The sequence below is a fragment of the Chelonoidis abingdonii genome, chromosome 15 (genome assembly GCF_003597395.2).
Source record: "Chelonoidis abingdonii isolate Lonesome George chromosome 15, CheloAbing_2.0, whole genome shotgun sequence".
In the NCBI taxonomy this organism is placed as follows: Eukaryota; Metazoa; Chordata; order Testudines; family Testudinidae; genus Chelonoidis; species Chelonoidis abingdonii.
This window is the reverse complement of record NC_133783.1, coordinates 22,769,867-22,786,350: the sequence shown is the minus strand read 5'-3', so window position 1 is coordinate 22,786,350 and position 16,484 is coordinate 22,769,867. Positions and strand designations below refer to the sequence as shown.

Sequence of the window (16,484 nt, the reverse complement as noted above, 5' to 3'; positions counted from 1 at the left end):
TAGATTTAAATAAGGCAGGGGTGGGCAAACTACGGCCCCCAGGCTGGATTTGGCCTGCAAACCGTTTTAAGCTGGCCCGTGAGCTCCCGCCGGGGAGTGGGGTCTGGAGCTTGCCCCGCTCCAGCACTCCATCTGGGGAGCAGAGTCGAGGGCTGCTCCACGCAGCTCCCGGAAGCCATGGCACGGCCCCACTCCAACTCCTACTTGCTCCAATGGCTCTGCTCTAGTGGCCCCCCTCCAGCACTCCAATGGGAGCTGCAGTGGCGGTGCCTGCGGATGGAGCTGGAGAAGGGACATGCCGCTGCTTCCGGGAGTCGCTTGAGGTAAACGCCGCTGGGAACCTACACCCCTTTGCCTCTCTCCACGCTCCAACACCCACCCCAGCCCTGATCCCCCTCCTGCTCTCCAAACCCCTCGATCCCAGCCCAGAGCACTCTCCTCACCCCCATCCTGCACCCCTCTCCCCCATCCCAGCCCAGAGCTCCCTCCCACACCCTGAACTCCTCATTTCTGGCCCTACCCCGGAGCCCGCACTCCCCAACCAGAGCCCTCATCCCTCCCACATCCCAACCCCAATTTTGTGAGCATTCATGGCCCTTCATACAGTTTCTATTCCCAGATGTGGCCCTCAGGTCAAGAAGTTTGCCCATCCTTGATATAAGGTGTTTGTTTTTTAAAACAAATCATAAAGTTTATTGTTTATGAGAACAATCCAGTTTGAAATATCTGCACATATCAGAACAACTCCAAAAATCAATAGGCAATCTAGTTAATTTACTTGGAGGGGAAAATACAATATTTACAAGATTTAAATTAGCCAAACATCCAATAACTCTCATACAAAATCTGTATAGTAATAAACTGCGTTAAAAAGTTTGTCCAAGCATTACCTGACTGACTCAAACATTAGTGTATACCGACATTATTAAAAGGCACAAAAGATTCATCTATGAAAGCGTGCTGCATTACATGCAGTTATATGATGTCATTAAATCAGTCACTAGGGTTGCCAACCCTCCAGGATTATCCTGGCGTTCCCAGGAATTAAAGATTAATCTTTAATTAAGGATTATGTCATGTGATGAAACCTCCAGGAATATGTCCAGCCAAAACTGGCAGCCCTAGTCAGGACCAGCATGAAAAAGTTATTAAACATGTATTTGATATTACAATTTAGCTCAATATACAAAGACACAAAAGTTTCCTTTATGATTAGGAATCAATATGAAAATACAAACATTTAAATATGTCAAACTAGAATACAAAAGCTCTTTCAAAAAAATTTAGCTCTGAGTTTTCCCAACATAAAGTATTCCTCACCACAGATCTTTCAGTAATCACTAGAAAATGTTCAGTCAACCACAGTCAAGCAGGGTAGGCTCCTGGGCTTGTGCTTTGAGGGTAGATATACACTGCAATTAACCATCCATAAAACAAAATTGGGTTTGTTTAGTTTGGAAAAGAGAAGACTGAGAAGGGATATGATAGCAGTTTCAGGTACCTAAAAGTGTGTCATCAGGAGGAGGGAGAAAACCTGTTCACCTTAGCCTCTAAGAATAGAACAAGAAGCAATGGGCTTAAACTGCAGCAAGGGAGGTTTAGGTTGGACATTAGGAAAAAGTTCCTAACTGTCAGGGTGGTTAAACACTGGAATAATTGCTTAGGGAGGTTATGGAATCTCCATCTCTGGAGATATTTAAGAGTAGGTTAGATAAATGTCTATCAGGGATGGTCTAGACAGTATTTGGTCCTGCCACGAGGGCAGGGGACTGGACTCGATGACCTCTCGAGGTCCCTTCCAGTCCTAGAATCTATGAATCTATAAATCCACAGCTGGCCTGTGTCAGCCTTGGAGGCCATTTGCTGCCTTAAATGAGGACAGGATGGGAGATACAGGGCCTGTGTTAGAGGCAAACAGCGACCTGGGGCAGCAGAGTTGGGGAAAGCACCAAAATAAATGTTTGAACTAAGCTATAATATGGTGGCAATGCTTCTGCTTTGCAGAACCCACATTCCTTTAAAATACACTGGATTACCTGACCCAAGTTTTAATTCTCATGAGATTTAGCACTCTCCAGGGTATGAAATTCCTCAGAATGCACAGCCTGAGAGATCCTTTAAAAATTCAAAGCATGCTCAAGCTGAAATACACAGGAAAAGCAGTTAAGAACGCATGGTGGAGAGAGTTAAGTTTCTGATTTGAAGTACATTTTTTTTTAAAAAAAATCAAAGAGGTTTACAGATTAATTAGGCTCAAGATCTTTAAGATCTGCAGAAATACATACAAGCCACAACACAAGATTTGGTTTTTTTAAACAGCACTTGAGGTCTTGCATGGCAGCTACATTACTCAGGATAACACAAACAGCAACCTGTGCTTGCAAATTCAGTTTCTGATTTCGGCTGTATTTCCTGTAAACGCTCCTCATTAAGTTTGTGTTCAGCAATGATATTCTCTACACGAGTTATGTAAAGTAAAGTTAACAACACTCCAAGGAACTGTAAAATAAAACAGCAAATATAAATAGGAGACAAAGTTCTGCTTATCCAACACCTCTCACTCTAAATTTTTATATACAAAAATTGGGGCCTCAAGCCAGCGCAATCTTGGAGAAGGGAAAGTCCACATTTGAGAGGAATGAAGGAAATATATTAATGACCAGCTGATTTTTAAAAAAGATAATAGAGGCAATTTGAAACCACTCTGGGGTATGGAACGTTAGAATAAGTCTTGGTAGAGACAGATTAGTGAGCAGAGTTCAGGTGAGGTGATTATGGTCATGAAAAAATGCAAAATATGACATTGCTGTCACTAAATCAGTGGGGCTCTGTACAGGCACAAAAGTCCAGCCACATAAGTTTACAGAATACATAAATTTTAAATAAAAATGTATTTTATTAACTATAAAATCAAATCTCATTTTTTTTACCAAAGCAGTGAACCAAATATTCCCTTTAACGGACAATGTAATGACCTAGGCTTACCTGGGGTAACAATATGCCAAGCATGGCACCAGCCATGATGCTGTAGTTGTCTAAGAACCAAAGGAGTACTGCATTTGTGCATCCTCGGACATATATAATGTCTCGAACGCTCAAGTGCTGTAAAATAATGAAATATACCTTCAAACAACAGTTTAATTAGAAAAGAACAGAGATGTATTTTTGGAATATAAAGTGGCAAATTCTGCCTCATTCACATCCATGCAACCCCTCTGAATTTGGCACAGAGGGCTTATCACCAACTCTCAAATAATGTATTCTGAAGTTTTTCAAGTCTAAACAAGTACTTTTTACATTCCATTTATACTTTGCTGAAAAAAATATACCTGATCGTAATTTTAAACCATATGGAATACAGAGGCATCTATCCACCTTTACATCCCTACTTTCTAAGCTGCTGCTACTGCTGGAATACAAAAATACAAAACCATAGACAAAGTGCTATCTTGCCTTGTAATAGGCTCCAAGTAGGCTGGAGACAAAAGAATATAAGTCTCAATCGTACAATATTTTGAGCACTCTAGACCTGGACTGATAAGACATTTAAGCCCATGAGTAGTCCCACTGAAATGAATGGAACTGCTCATGTGGTTAAAATTAAGCACATGTTTAAATGCTTTGCTGGATCAGGGCCAGACTGGAATACTTAGCAGCTTGCAGGATAAAGCCCTCAGTCAATGAGCCTAAATGAAGGGAAAAATCATTTTTAAAGGTGATTGCCAATATAAAAAAATTAACAGTTGAACTTGGCATTTTATGCTAAGTGCCTTATGAGAGAGGTATTTTAGTCCAACAGTAATTTTTGTTCTACAAGCCTATGAAGTACAGACCTGTGGCAGATCCATTCAGTATGCACTCTACTGCTGTACTGTGGGCCTGAGCATGCAGCCCTTTCTCACATGGCTAGTCCCAACAAAGCCCACAACATTAAAGTCAGTGGACTACACATTGAGTGAGATCTACAGGACTAGGCCATATGTTACAACTACACTTAAAAAGCATTAAAAGCCTGCTCACAAAAAATATGGAATGTCCTACTTCCTCTCCAGTGTTACATTATTTTGTCAAGTTTTCTAAATTTTATACCAACTACTCTGGCATGTAAGATATTGTAAGAACTAAAAGGACGCTTTACGAAGATGTGTTTTTATTTAGTGAGAAGCCTTGATTTTCCTAAAAAATAATTTCCTGGTTGTAGTCATGGCATTAGCATTACTGAAATAGTCTGTTGTATACTGAATATGCAGCATTAGATGCTGGTTTGTATTTCTCCTAGTTGGAAAGGAATTTTTCATCTGAGTCAAACCAGCAAACCTAAACGTGGAAGAAAGACAGCATTTCACAGGAAAGCCACGTGTTTCCTCATGGATTACTCTAGATAAATCAGGTTAATCTTTCATTTCTTTATACTTCAAAAATTGGCAAAAAAAGTTAAAATAATGTAAGCATTATATTAGTAATTTACTTAACCTTAACAAAATCCAGAAAGAAGGAACATGAAACACTTTACAATTAACAGACTTTACAATTAAATTACCTCTCTGTCAATTGTTTTATATCCACACATAGTGTTCATAATGTCTGTCTGAAAAGAAAAAATAAGTGTCAAAAATTGGAAAAAATACTCACAAAAGCAAATTTATTTTTACTTTTCACTTATCAGATTTATGTAAAAGCAACTTCAAAACTGGTAGTGAAGCCACAGCTGTGCCTACACAACCTCTTCTCCTCACAGGCCTTCCTTGTCCAGGTAGGATCATGTCCTGTGCATGGAGCCAGCATGGTTGTTTAGGCAGTTGCACACAAAGGTGGGCAGTCAGGAAAAGGCATTCAAAAATATAAGGGTATTTTAAAGAGGGTCTGGATTCCAGTTTCTGTGACACCTGGCCAGTAGAATCTATGGTGACTAGAGCAGTCACCGTCACAAGGAATTGATTATTGTGAGACAGCTGTTGGAGGATAGTTAGGATAGACACAAGTCACGAAGTGTCTACACTTGCACTGTGTCAATCTCAGTAGGCTGACCATGGCTTCACACCATTCAAGGAGGTGGTTTTAAGGTGGTTTTACTGCATCGCTGTAATGGGACACTTACTTCGGCCAGATACAAATTTGAGCACAGACACATGCACAACTTTGAGCATTGACACAAAGTAACTTACATTGACCTAACTTTGTAGTGTAGACCAGGATGAAGGAAAGTATAGGTCCACTACTTAGCAGAGAAGGAGAGTTAATAATGGAAGACACCAAGAAGGCTGAGGTGTTTTGCACCTCTTTTGCTTCAGTCTTCACTAAAAAGTGACCAGATGCTTAACACAACTAATATTAACGATGAGGGGGAAGGAACAAAAGCCAGAACAGGGTAAGAACAAGTTAAAGAATATTTAGATAAGTTAGATGTTGGCAGGGCCTAGATCTGCGCAGAAAGCAAACATTCAGATTTGGCATGACAAATACAGTATAAAAGACAATCGGGTAGCCTTTTATCTAAGTTGGAGAACCACAAGTACCTGGGCACACGCAGAAAGATGTATGCAGCAAGTACAGAAGTTAATGCCAAATTCCTTTATTTCAAAACTAATTTGGTCAAGATCAGGAAAACATGGAACTGCACAATGAACAAAGTTGAAAAACTATACAAGTACCTTATTTTTCTGTCTTGTACATAGACCTCACTTCTAATGACTGAAACAAAGTGGGAAAGGCATTTCCAGTATTTTTTTTAATTGTGGACTATTTCCTTATCAAACTTAGTGTTACACTTTGCCTTCAAAGTAAGAGCACTGGTTACAGAATGTTTGTGATGGGTATGATGGATTTAGAAACTGTTCCAAATCTCTAATCAAATCAGTACTTTTGGAAGGGTTCAGATGAAAAAAAAGAAAAGTTAGTTTCTGCCTGTCTCTCCATTAGCAAGCTGACATTCACTGCTTTTGGGCATGCAGCAGAAAGAGCAGGGTTATTTTTGAGCTATGCAGATCAATTTTCCTGCTGTGTGTCATGCCATTTGAAGAAAAGAGAGGTTAGTTTCTTATTGTATGTATTCAGGTTTCTCACATCATTGGGGATGAACAGCTAGTGTGTGTGTACAAACATATGTGAATGCAACTTATGAGAATGCATATAATGCTAAAGGGAAAGCACGAACAGTCAAAAGAACTTAGAGGTGATGTGCAAATTAGCAAGGATAAGAGAAGTATTTAGTATTCAGCCAAATCAGAATTACTTTCCCCTTTTAAAGTTCCTCAGAGTCACAGATCACCAGCTCCCACTTCAAGTGGCAGGGCCGCTTGGGAGGGGAGGGGGCAAGTGGGGCAATTTGCCTCGGGGCCCCCACGAGAATATAGTATTCTATAGTATTACAACTTTTTTTTATGGAAGAGGCCCCTGAAATTGCTTTGCCCCAGACTCTCTGAATCCTCTGGGTGGCCCTGTCAAGTGGCACCCCACTATATACTATATTGGCCCTGTAACAACCTTGGGGAGACCATACTTAGCATAAAAACCTAGCAACTATGAAAATCTGTTCCTTTTTGCTTAATTAACAGACATATTTCCCAAGATTCTTAACTGACGAAAAGTTATTCTTTAAGAGAATGAGTAATTTAGGGTAGTTCTTTTTCTGTGAATCAGTGAGATTTAACAGAAACCAGCTAAAATAATAAGATCAAATAGCGTTTACATACCTTGTTTGTAATACAACAAGTATAGGGCACTCCACAGGCTAATGGCCCTGGTGCAGAACACTCATGGTACATATTCTGTGACCAGTCTTTAAAATCTTCCCCACCACAACACTTAAACTTAAAAAAAAAAAAAAAACTATCTTAAAAAATATGTTTCTAATAATTGCAGAATGAATCAAATATAAAAATGAATTAATTTTAAGAAAGTTCAAATATCAGAGAGGAAAGAGGCAGCAACTAAAAGGTATCTGCTTGTCATACCATTGACTCATTAGCAAAAGTTATAGGACAGCATGTCCCAAAATCGTAGTCAAAGTCACAAATAAAATATGCAGGATAAGGGAAAATCAAATTTAAAATGCATTGGACCAGAGTCAATGTTTCAAGTAAAAAGCCCAAACATCTTTTATAGAAGAAATCAGTAAAACTACAGGATTAGAGGCAAAATGAAAAAGGAAAAACTCTCAACATATCTTTAGAAATGGTTAAATACAATTTTATGCAAAATATTGTATTCACAGGAAAAGTTCTATCTGACTGACAAGGAGGGAAAAGCTAAATTGAAATATCTAGTTTGTTGTTAATGTACATATGCATTAATGGGCAGTGTTGAAGGTGGGGCTGTAATGGGGTTATCAGCTTTGCTTTGATTAGCAGGTGTGTGTACATTGCATTGCCCCTGAAAACAGAAAGAATATTAAGACAGCTAAAGAACTGGGCTCCTGAAGAGCAGGATCCAACTTCAATATGCTGTCTATTCAAAATGACTAGCAGCATTATGGATACACATCATGTCCCGCCATCATTCATTAAGCCATTACTGTTAAGTTTGACCGTAAAAGTAACTGACACTCAGTCCCAGATCAATTTCTGAAAGATGATAGATATTGGTTTGGATCTAAATAACACAAAACTTATTTCTTTTTAGTTGAATTTTGAGCTGATCAATTTTGACCAGGTTCCTGAAAGGAAAAAAAAAAAAGAGTTTAAACACAAACATGGTATTTTATCTAGGGATGTTCTTGCAAATTATAAAAAACAGTAGAATGTTTTCAAAGTGATTTAATTAACAGAATAGGACTGTGGTCCTGCAAACAAAACAAATATAGTTAATTTACAGTAGTCCAGTTGATTAAAAAAGCCCCCCGCTATTGCTTTTTTCAAAATGAGGAAAAAGTGTGTTTATCTATCACTGGTACTTATAATCATTGTCCATATACATAACTATTTGTAGAACATGGAAACTCTTAGAAGGGTATGAACTAAAATGACAAGATATCTTAAAGATAGTTTGCTTTTGAAAACTTTTTCCATGTTCTACTTTGTTTTTGAAAGTACTGTGGTGTTTCCATAAGGACGTTACAAAATTTGTGCACCATCTAGAGCCATTTAAGAAAAAGAATTTAACACATCTATACATTGTATAGGATCTCTATACACACATCTGACCACTTTCTGTTTCTTCTATAGTCTCAAAAGTATGTGTCAGAATTCTTAAATAATCCAATAAACATTTTAACACAGTAGCCTTAATAAAGGCTATGAGTCAACCACATATGCTATTAAATACTGTTCAGCTGCACTCAATATCATTTGTGAATTTTAGTAACAGGTATACCTCCTTCAGTAAGCATTTCAAGAAGAAACATGAAGAATTTGTTTAAGCAAAATTCTTCATAGCTTTTGTAAGTGAGGCCCAGTCCTATGCCCACTAGAGTGGATTTCACAGAAAATCTTTGCGTTGTCTTCAGCAGGATTTGGATCATGCCCTTAGTCCCAGATTCACATTCAGAAGTGTAGGGGTTGCAGTTTGCACTCCTCACACTTGAGAGGGAAAGGGGGCTTTAAAAGCCAACTAGAACTCTATAAAATCCCTACAAGTAGAAAGTCTACAAGAGATTTTCCAGCTCATACAAGGGAGTCTATTCCCCCCGGTTAGTGGGAGTTAGATTAACACACCAATGGAAGAATACGCTCCGTAATATTTATTATCAAGAGTGACATTCAAGGGTTTACCACGTTCCCTTCTAGTATTAGTTTTAATTAAATACTCCCAGAAAAACAAACCTGCTTTTGAACAAAATCCATTATGTTTTTGAAGTCCAGATCATCATAATAATTCTTAATTCCTCTTCGGATATTATCATTTAGAAAGTCAATTGTCTAGGGGATAAAAGCAAAATAAGATGCATCACTTACATATTCTACAACAATATTTAAGACTCAGCACTTATTGATAGGGTAACTAATGGGCATAAAACTATCACAAACAGATATTCTGTCATAATAGATGCAGATAGTAACTAAATTAGGCCCTGATCACGTAAAGATTTATTCACTTGCTTAATTTTAAGCAGATAAGTAGTCCCATTGACACCACTGATTAAAGTTTAAGCACATGCATATGTTTTTGGATAATCAGTGCCTTAGATATCACTTGTTATGATAGTATAAATAATTAACGTTGCCTAGCTCTTACATAGCACTTTTCATCTATAGAACACAAAGCACTTTACAAAGAAGGCAAATATCATTATTCCCATTTTACAGATAAAGAAACCGAGGGATGGTGAAATGAAACAATTTGCCCAAGGTCATCCAGCAGGCTAGTGGCAGACACAGGAAACAGCCCAGGTCATCTGAGACCAAGTCTAGTGGAACCTGACCCTTAACAAGTCAGCTCTGATTGTGGGATTGGGGAATGGTCCAGATCCCTGGCAGCTCAAGGGCAATGGCCTGCCAAAGGCAGACCTCCTGAGTTAGAGTTGCTACAAATGGTAAATTCACAACATCTCTCATTTTTGGAAAGCCCGCCGAGAACTTTTCCTCTCAGCTTACCCAGAACACCTAGTCAAGTTCTGGGAAAACACTTCATCCAGTTCTCTGGGATCCAAAAACTCAGTGCAACTCCAGCTACTCATTCGGGTTACTTTATTAGGCATGGAAAACTCTATGCCCGTCCTGGCCAGGCCCAGACACAAGGGGGTTAGGTACAGGATGGAAACATAAGCACACATCATGTCACATACTGCACAATATATATATATATTTTTCAAGCTACTAATAATATCTATACTTCTTGAATCTAATTGGTTTGTATAGATCATGTACATCAATACATCGTATAGACCATGTAAGCACCAGTCACTTTGCAGATCATGGAAACCCCAATTGCTTAAGTCCTCACCTTAATATTACAAGCTTATCAGTTCAGGGTGTTCCCGTTTATCACAACCAGTCTCCAGCACACAGTCTCTCACACCCTTTTTTACAGTGTAACCCTGCACTCAAATCAAGCTATATGCAAGTTTACTCATGCCCAGCAAGATCTATCCCTACACTTAAAACTGACAGGATTAGTTGCATGGACCCAGGCACACTCCATAAAGAGAGGCACAAAGTGGAACCAGGCTTCTTCCTGCTCTACCTTCCTTGCTACTGCACATCCCAGTCTGTTGCCCTCCTTCCTTCAGGGTTATTCCTTGCATGAAGTACATGCTGTGAGGTTCACTAGGTTGGAAGAGATTTCATGGGTACATGTGGTAGAATTCATTTGTCTTTGATTTGCAAAATCACAACTTTGTCTGGTTTGCCCTGGCAGATTGGGTTAGATTCCCCTTCAGGTGATAAAATTAATAAAGAGGTGATTGGTGCTCTCAACCCTACAGTGGTCAGGAGTTAGAATAATGCCCCTTACTAGTACATTGGGTATCAGTCCAACTCTCCTAAAGAAAGGGCCTGGAGATGCATGGAGGCCTAGGCACTTAGAAAATGTTGTTCACTCTCATAATTTTATCCAAGATTTGCAATATTTGGTTGTTCTTCTTAATCCCAAGCTCATCAGGGGCGGCTCTAGAGATTTTGCTGCCCCAAGCACGGCAGGCAAGCTGCCTCCGGCGGTTTGCCTGCGGAGGGTCCGCAGGTACGCCCCCCCCAGGGCTTGCCGCCCCAAGCACACGCTTGGCGTGCTGGGGCCTGGAGCCGCCCCTGAAGCTCATGGAACCATGTGATTATGTAAGACTCTCAGCTTCCATGTTTTAAAAAGTTTCTAACCCTCAAGGTTGCAGAGAAAAGATTGAAAACATAAATCCTAAAGGCTTTAAAACCAGAAGGGCAATAAGTGGATCTAGTTTTTATTTTAAAAAGACACATTTGATGAGATCTGACTCACAATTTTTGTATGCTTGAGTTGGCAATACTGCTTATGTAAGGCCTGGTTGTTATGCAAGGCCTCATGAAGAGGTCTGCACAAGACTTTGGCCTTGATCTGGTTTTAGAACAGCTGCAAGACTTGGTAGGTCTTAGAGTAACATGGGTTTGCTTTAGGCCAGAATACGTTAGGATGCTCTGTCTTTGAGCATTGAAAAGTGGTCTTCCCTCCTTTTCACTGCTGCCAGGAAAAGTGCCTTTAGAAAACACTGTGTTTAAGTTAAAGGTTTAGTACAGTTCCTGTCACTCGTAAGGTTGCCAGGTGTCTGGTTTTAGATTGGACCACCTGGTCGAAAAGGGACCCTGGAGGCTCCAGTCAGAGTCAGCACTGCTGACTGGACTGTTAAAAGTCTGGTTGATGCGGGGCTGGCAGGCTCTCTACCTGACTCCGCACAGCTCCCAGGAAGCAGCTGGCGTGTCCCCCCAGCTCCTAGGCATAAGGGCAGCCACAGGGGTTCCATGCACTGCCCCCACCCCACGCCAGGGGCAGTGCACAGAGCCTCCTGGCTGCACCTCCACCTAGGAGCCGGAGGGACATGCCGGCTACTTCCCAGGAGTCGTCGCCCGGAGCCCGCACCCTGAACACCCTCCTGCACCCCAACCCTCTGCCCCAGCCCTGAGCCCCCTCTCACCCCCAAATTCCATCCCGGAGTCTGAGTGCCATCTGCACCCCAACCACCTGCCCCAGCCTTGAGCCCCTTCCTGCACTCAAACTCCCTCCCAGAGCCCAGACCCCCACAGCCCCTCCCACACCCCAACCCCCTGCCTCACTCGGATCTCCCTCCTACACTCCAAATCCCTCAGTCCCACCCCCGCAGCCCGGAGCCCCTTCGTGTATCCCAAATCCCTCATCCCCAGCCCCACCCCAGAGCCCACACCCTTAGCCAGAGCCATCAGCCCCTCCCACATCCCAACCCTCTGCCCCAGACCAGTGAAGATGAGCGAGGGGGGGGAGAGAGTGAGGGGGGTCGAGGCCTTGAAGAAGGCACAGGGCAGGAGCGTGGCCTCAGGGAAGGGACAGGGCAGAGGGCAGTGCAAAGGTATTTGGTTTTATGAGATTAGAAAGTTGGCAACCCTAGTTACTTGGCCAAAATATTTCAGTACCTGTTTCTATCCTCACTGTTCCCCTGCCATTCCCAATGATACAAAGCAGAATAATCTCTCATCAAACATACAAATAGTTTATGGTCTAACATGAAAATAATTGTGCTAAAGATCATTAGTGAAAAAAGAGCTTCAGTTTCACTGGAATAGAAAGGAGAGGGAAGAAATGAATATTTGCATACTTTACAATCATGGCTTTGAGCACATATAAAAGTCATCCAGAAAAGAAGCTGTAGATATAAGAAGCGATGTCTCCTGAGCTCAGTGTACTGGGAACTACAGACATGAATCAAGAAGAGCTAAGAAAAAATGTCTAGAACTTTTCTCTTTTAAGAATCCAATACAGTCACAGCCTTCCTGAAACAGGCAGTCCTCAGAACCAGAACACCTCAATCTTCCTTATAACTAAAACTTCCATAATTAAGAAATGTTTCAAGACTAGACTTCACTGGTCAGAAATAGGTACAGTAGTTTCCTTAGTATGTAGAGAATGCCCCACAATAAATAAAGTCTGTAGAAATAATAAAGTATTGTGTTCGCTTCTTCTATTCTGTTAATATTAGATTTCTTAAATCCCAATAAAACAAACATTCGCAGAAAACAATTGATTATATAAGAAATCTAATCTTCATCTTTTTGCCAATATCAAATACACCCTTTATCCAAGAATCAAAATCCTGCAAGTGGGTGGACTTAACTGATGGATCTTTTAATTTCTAGCTTTTGTACACTTATATAAGAGCATCCCAAAAAAAGAGAACCAAATTTGTCTTCACAATATGCAAAATTAAACTATGAAAAACTGAAAATTAAATATATAGTTTAGAGTTTGAGTCTATAAACCTGTATTTCTTTATACCTAGTTGAAAACTATTGTGAGGGAGCACACATAAAGCAAGCCGAAGATTTATAATACATTTGTATACCTAGATCTGCACACATTAATCACAGATTTGATCTCTTATCTTCCCAATTTCTCTTCTCTCTCCAAGCCCTCAACTTCTTTCTTGACATTTTTGTTCAGTTCTGACACACAAGGAAGAAGCTAACTGAGGCCACAGTAGTTCTTTCTTTATAGCTCTGGTAGCTTAACATTAGTAGTAGTTTAACATTATAGCCAACCCTATGCAAGAAGATGGACTATGCAAGAAGATGGACTAATTTTCTTCAGCTGTCAGCTCCTCAGGAAAAGCCTTCATGAGAGCACCTTCCTTCAGACTTCAAGAAACAGAAACAGAGGATGTTCATTACAACAACAAGGTAGGCCCCAGGAGCTTGTCAGTGTGGCTTGTTCCTCATCATGACTAAGGCTATGCCTACACTACAAACTTTGACTGCAACGTATCAGTATAAACATGCCCCAAGCAGTATATCTATCACTTATGCACGTGCATACTCGGCTCCTTGAGTCAGAGCTGCACACACTCACCAGGATTGCTTGCATCGATGCACTGTGTGGTGCACCATGGGCAGGTAACCCAATGTGCAGCTCACCACCATCCAGCGCACTGTCCTTTGGAAAGTTTTGGCAATGCATGTTGGGGCAGTAATGAATTGTGCAGAGGTGACTGGGAGCAAGGGGATCAACTTCCCAGCATGCAACTATCTCCATCCCATAATTTCATCCATATCCCATAATTTTGTGCCTTTGGTGCCACCTTCTGGCAGCTGCATGTAGTGTGGTAGCTCTCTTTCTCGTGCAGCAACTGCCTCCTTCTGCAGTATAGCCCACCCATCTGGGCCAGATCAATCCTAGGGCTTTCCTCTGCTGGGGTAGTCCAAACAAAAGAAAGGGAAATTAATAAAACTTGAAGTCCATATGAGAGGAAGAGGGGAATGCTTCCCTCTCAGGTTATCTCTGTAGCAGTTCCTTCCTTCCCTCAGGGAGGGACCCTTTGGCAGTTATCCTGGGGAAAGATTTTGCCTTTCCTTCCACTCTCTTCTGCTGGGATTGCAGCTCTGGACTCTCCTCTGCTCTGCCACCAAATGAGCTACTCCCCTGCCTTTTAACTCCTCTACCAATTGGTGCATTTCCTACAGGTGTGGAGGGGCAGGGCTGGCTGAACCCAGAGCAGTTCCTTAACCCCTTGTTGCCCAGTGTGGGATTTGTATACCCCATCACATTCCCCTAAAGTTTTAAACAAAACATGCTTACTGACACTTCTGCTTCAGAGTGCTTGTGCACAGCACCACTCACAACACCAGCCATGGTGAGTATGGCCCACCAGGGGTGAGGGAAATGAGGAGGAAACTGCTTGATTGCATGAGACTATGAGTAAAGAGCAACGGCACTGAAAACTGGAACCATTCTCACAGGCCGTGGTCATTTTAACTGATATCTCCCTCCTGAGGGTAACAAAAGCACAGAGAGCACAGCTGCTGCCAGTATCCCACATGGGCCCGTATGCCACTAGCCTGTTTATTGCAATGGTGTGTGCCAAAGTTACCGCCAATTGGCATGGGAAGCATCCTACCACAGAGGAAGAAATAAGGCTGCCATTCACAGAAACCTTCAGGAGAGGATTGCAGAGTACCTCGATCAAAGTTTCAGTGATATCTCTCAGGAGGGCTCAAGGGAAATTCCTGTGTACACACACAAAGTTCTCTGTAAGACCCCCACCACATAACTCTATAGAGGGATGAAAAGCAGATAACACTGTTCTGTTTGTTGTACCAATGCTTCTTCCAATATCAGTAAATTAATGAAAAGTCAATAGCTGTGTCCTGCTAAGTTGGGGGCATCATCAGTACATAATTGAAAGGAGAAATACATTTACACATGCACTTCAATTTCCTTCCTCTTGACCTGGACTCAGCTGCCATGACTGACTGGATTGCAAGTGGAATCTCAAAAAGGTCCTGGTTCATGGAATAGCTGGACCCCCTGGTTGCATGTCCCCCATCCTCCTCATCATCATCATCCTTGCTGTTCACAGGTATCCATAGTAATCTGCAGGGTTGTTGTGAGGTCTCCACCAAGTACAGCATGCAGTTCATTGTATAAAGGGCAGGCCTGTAACTCAGCATTAGTTTGACTGTTGGCCTCTCTGGCCTTCTGGTATGCCTGTTGCAGGTACTTCACTTTCACACGGCACTGTTGCTGATCCTCCATGCAATCTGTTTGCAGATATCTACATTTCTGTGGCTGGTCCATACCTGTGCCTGCACAGCCTCTTCTCCCCACAGTCCCAGGAGGTCGAATATCTCCAGTCTACTCCAGGCCAGAGTATGTCTGAAATGTATAACCAGCACGGACAGCTGGGCACTTGCACACAACAATGGAGAGCCAACACGTGTGCTTGCCAAGCTGAACAATCAGGAAAAGGCATTTCAAAAATCTGTAGGGCTTTACGAGTGGAGAGGTCTTCTGGTCTCCATGTCCTTTGGGCAGTGCAGTTCACAAATGTGACCAGAGCAGTCAGCGTTGGGCATTGTGGGACAGCTGCTGGAGGACAGTTAGGGTCAACGTAAGTAACACAGCATCCGCACACATGCTGTGTTGATCCCAGTACATCGAACAAGACTCAGTGCTGCTTAGGGAGGTGGTGTTACTGTACCGCCATAACAGGGTGCTTAGATCAGAGGGAGACAAATTTAAGTGTAGACACATGCACAATTAGATCAACGCAAGACAGCTTATGTCAATCTACCTTTGTACTATAGACTGTGCCTTAGTCCCCAAAGGATGGTCAGTGGGCATCTCACTTCTTTCATTCTGGGAATCTCATTTTCCCTTCTGAAGCCCTCATCTATTTCTCTTCTAGTTAACTGTAATTGCTCATCCCTTGGCTAGAAAGGCAAAGGAGAGGGCTCATCTGACATCTGTAAAAGACTGCAGATATTTGCTAAGAGAGGGAGGGAATAAAGATTCTCCATCTTAGTTATATCTGATAATGTTTCAGAAGGTTGAGATCCAGCTGGTGTATCTTATTGGCTGATAATTACGTGCAAGAGACATTGTGCTGCTGTCCTGATGAATTCATTTCTTCTGCACAATAGGAAATAATAAAACAAACAGATGCCACAATAAGATATTTCTTACAGTAAGTATGACTCAAAGAAAAGGAACGTAACTTTTCAGCTTTCAGAGGGAAGTGGCTTATGCAAAACATCAGCATTTAAATTCAGTGCATCACTGAATATAACAGGATATTTAAAATCATTTCCTTACCCATAGATCATTAGTACCAAGCTCTCCACCAGCTCTAAAAGAGGGTAGTACAGCCCCCAGATCCCTTCAATTATTAATCCCTCTGCTTAGACAGCCAACTAAGCCAACAGAAATAAAGTTGTGAGGGGAGAGTTACAGGAATGACCAACTGGACCCTTTTTTTAATGAAAATCAATAGCAACCCTTCCCCCACACTCAAAAACCAGCAAATTGAATTTAAGATTTTTTATTTACCATGACCCAAATCTTCTATTTACTAAAATGTCTGCTCATTTTGATTCTAATACAGTGTAAACACATTTGCTGGG

General features: G+C 41.5%; 1 protein-coding gene across 1 annotated transcript in view; it reads right to left on the bottom strand.

The window, feature by feature from the left end:
• Positions 1 to 1,821: 1,821 nt before the first annotated feature.
• TSPAN15 (tetraspanin 15) overlaps positions 1,822 to 16,484 on the bottom strand; it is a 33,569-nt gene continuing 18,906 nt past the window's right edge. The window contains exons 4-8 of the mRNA XM_032795203.2: positions 8,760 to 8,855; positions 6,693 to 6,809; positions 4,541 to 4,588; positions 2,986 to 3,102; positions 1,822 to 2,499 (exon numbers count right to left, since the gene is read on the bottom strand). Coding sequence (XP_032651094.1) covers positions 2,347 to 2,499; positions 2,986 to 3,102; positions 4,541 to 4,588; positions 6,693 to 6,809; positions 8,760 to 8,855 — 531 coding nt within the window. The 3' untranslated portion in view covers positions 1,822 to 2,346. The remainder of the gene's footprint in view (positions 2,500 to 2,985; positions 3,103 to 4,540; positions 4,589 to 6,692; positions 6,810 to 8,759; positions 8,856 to 16,484) is intronic.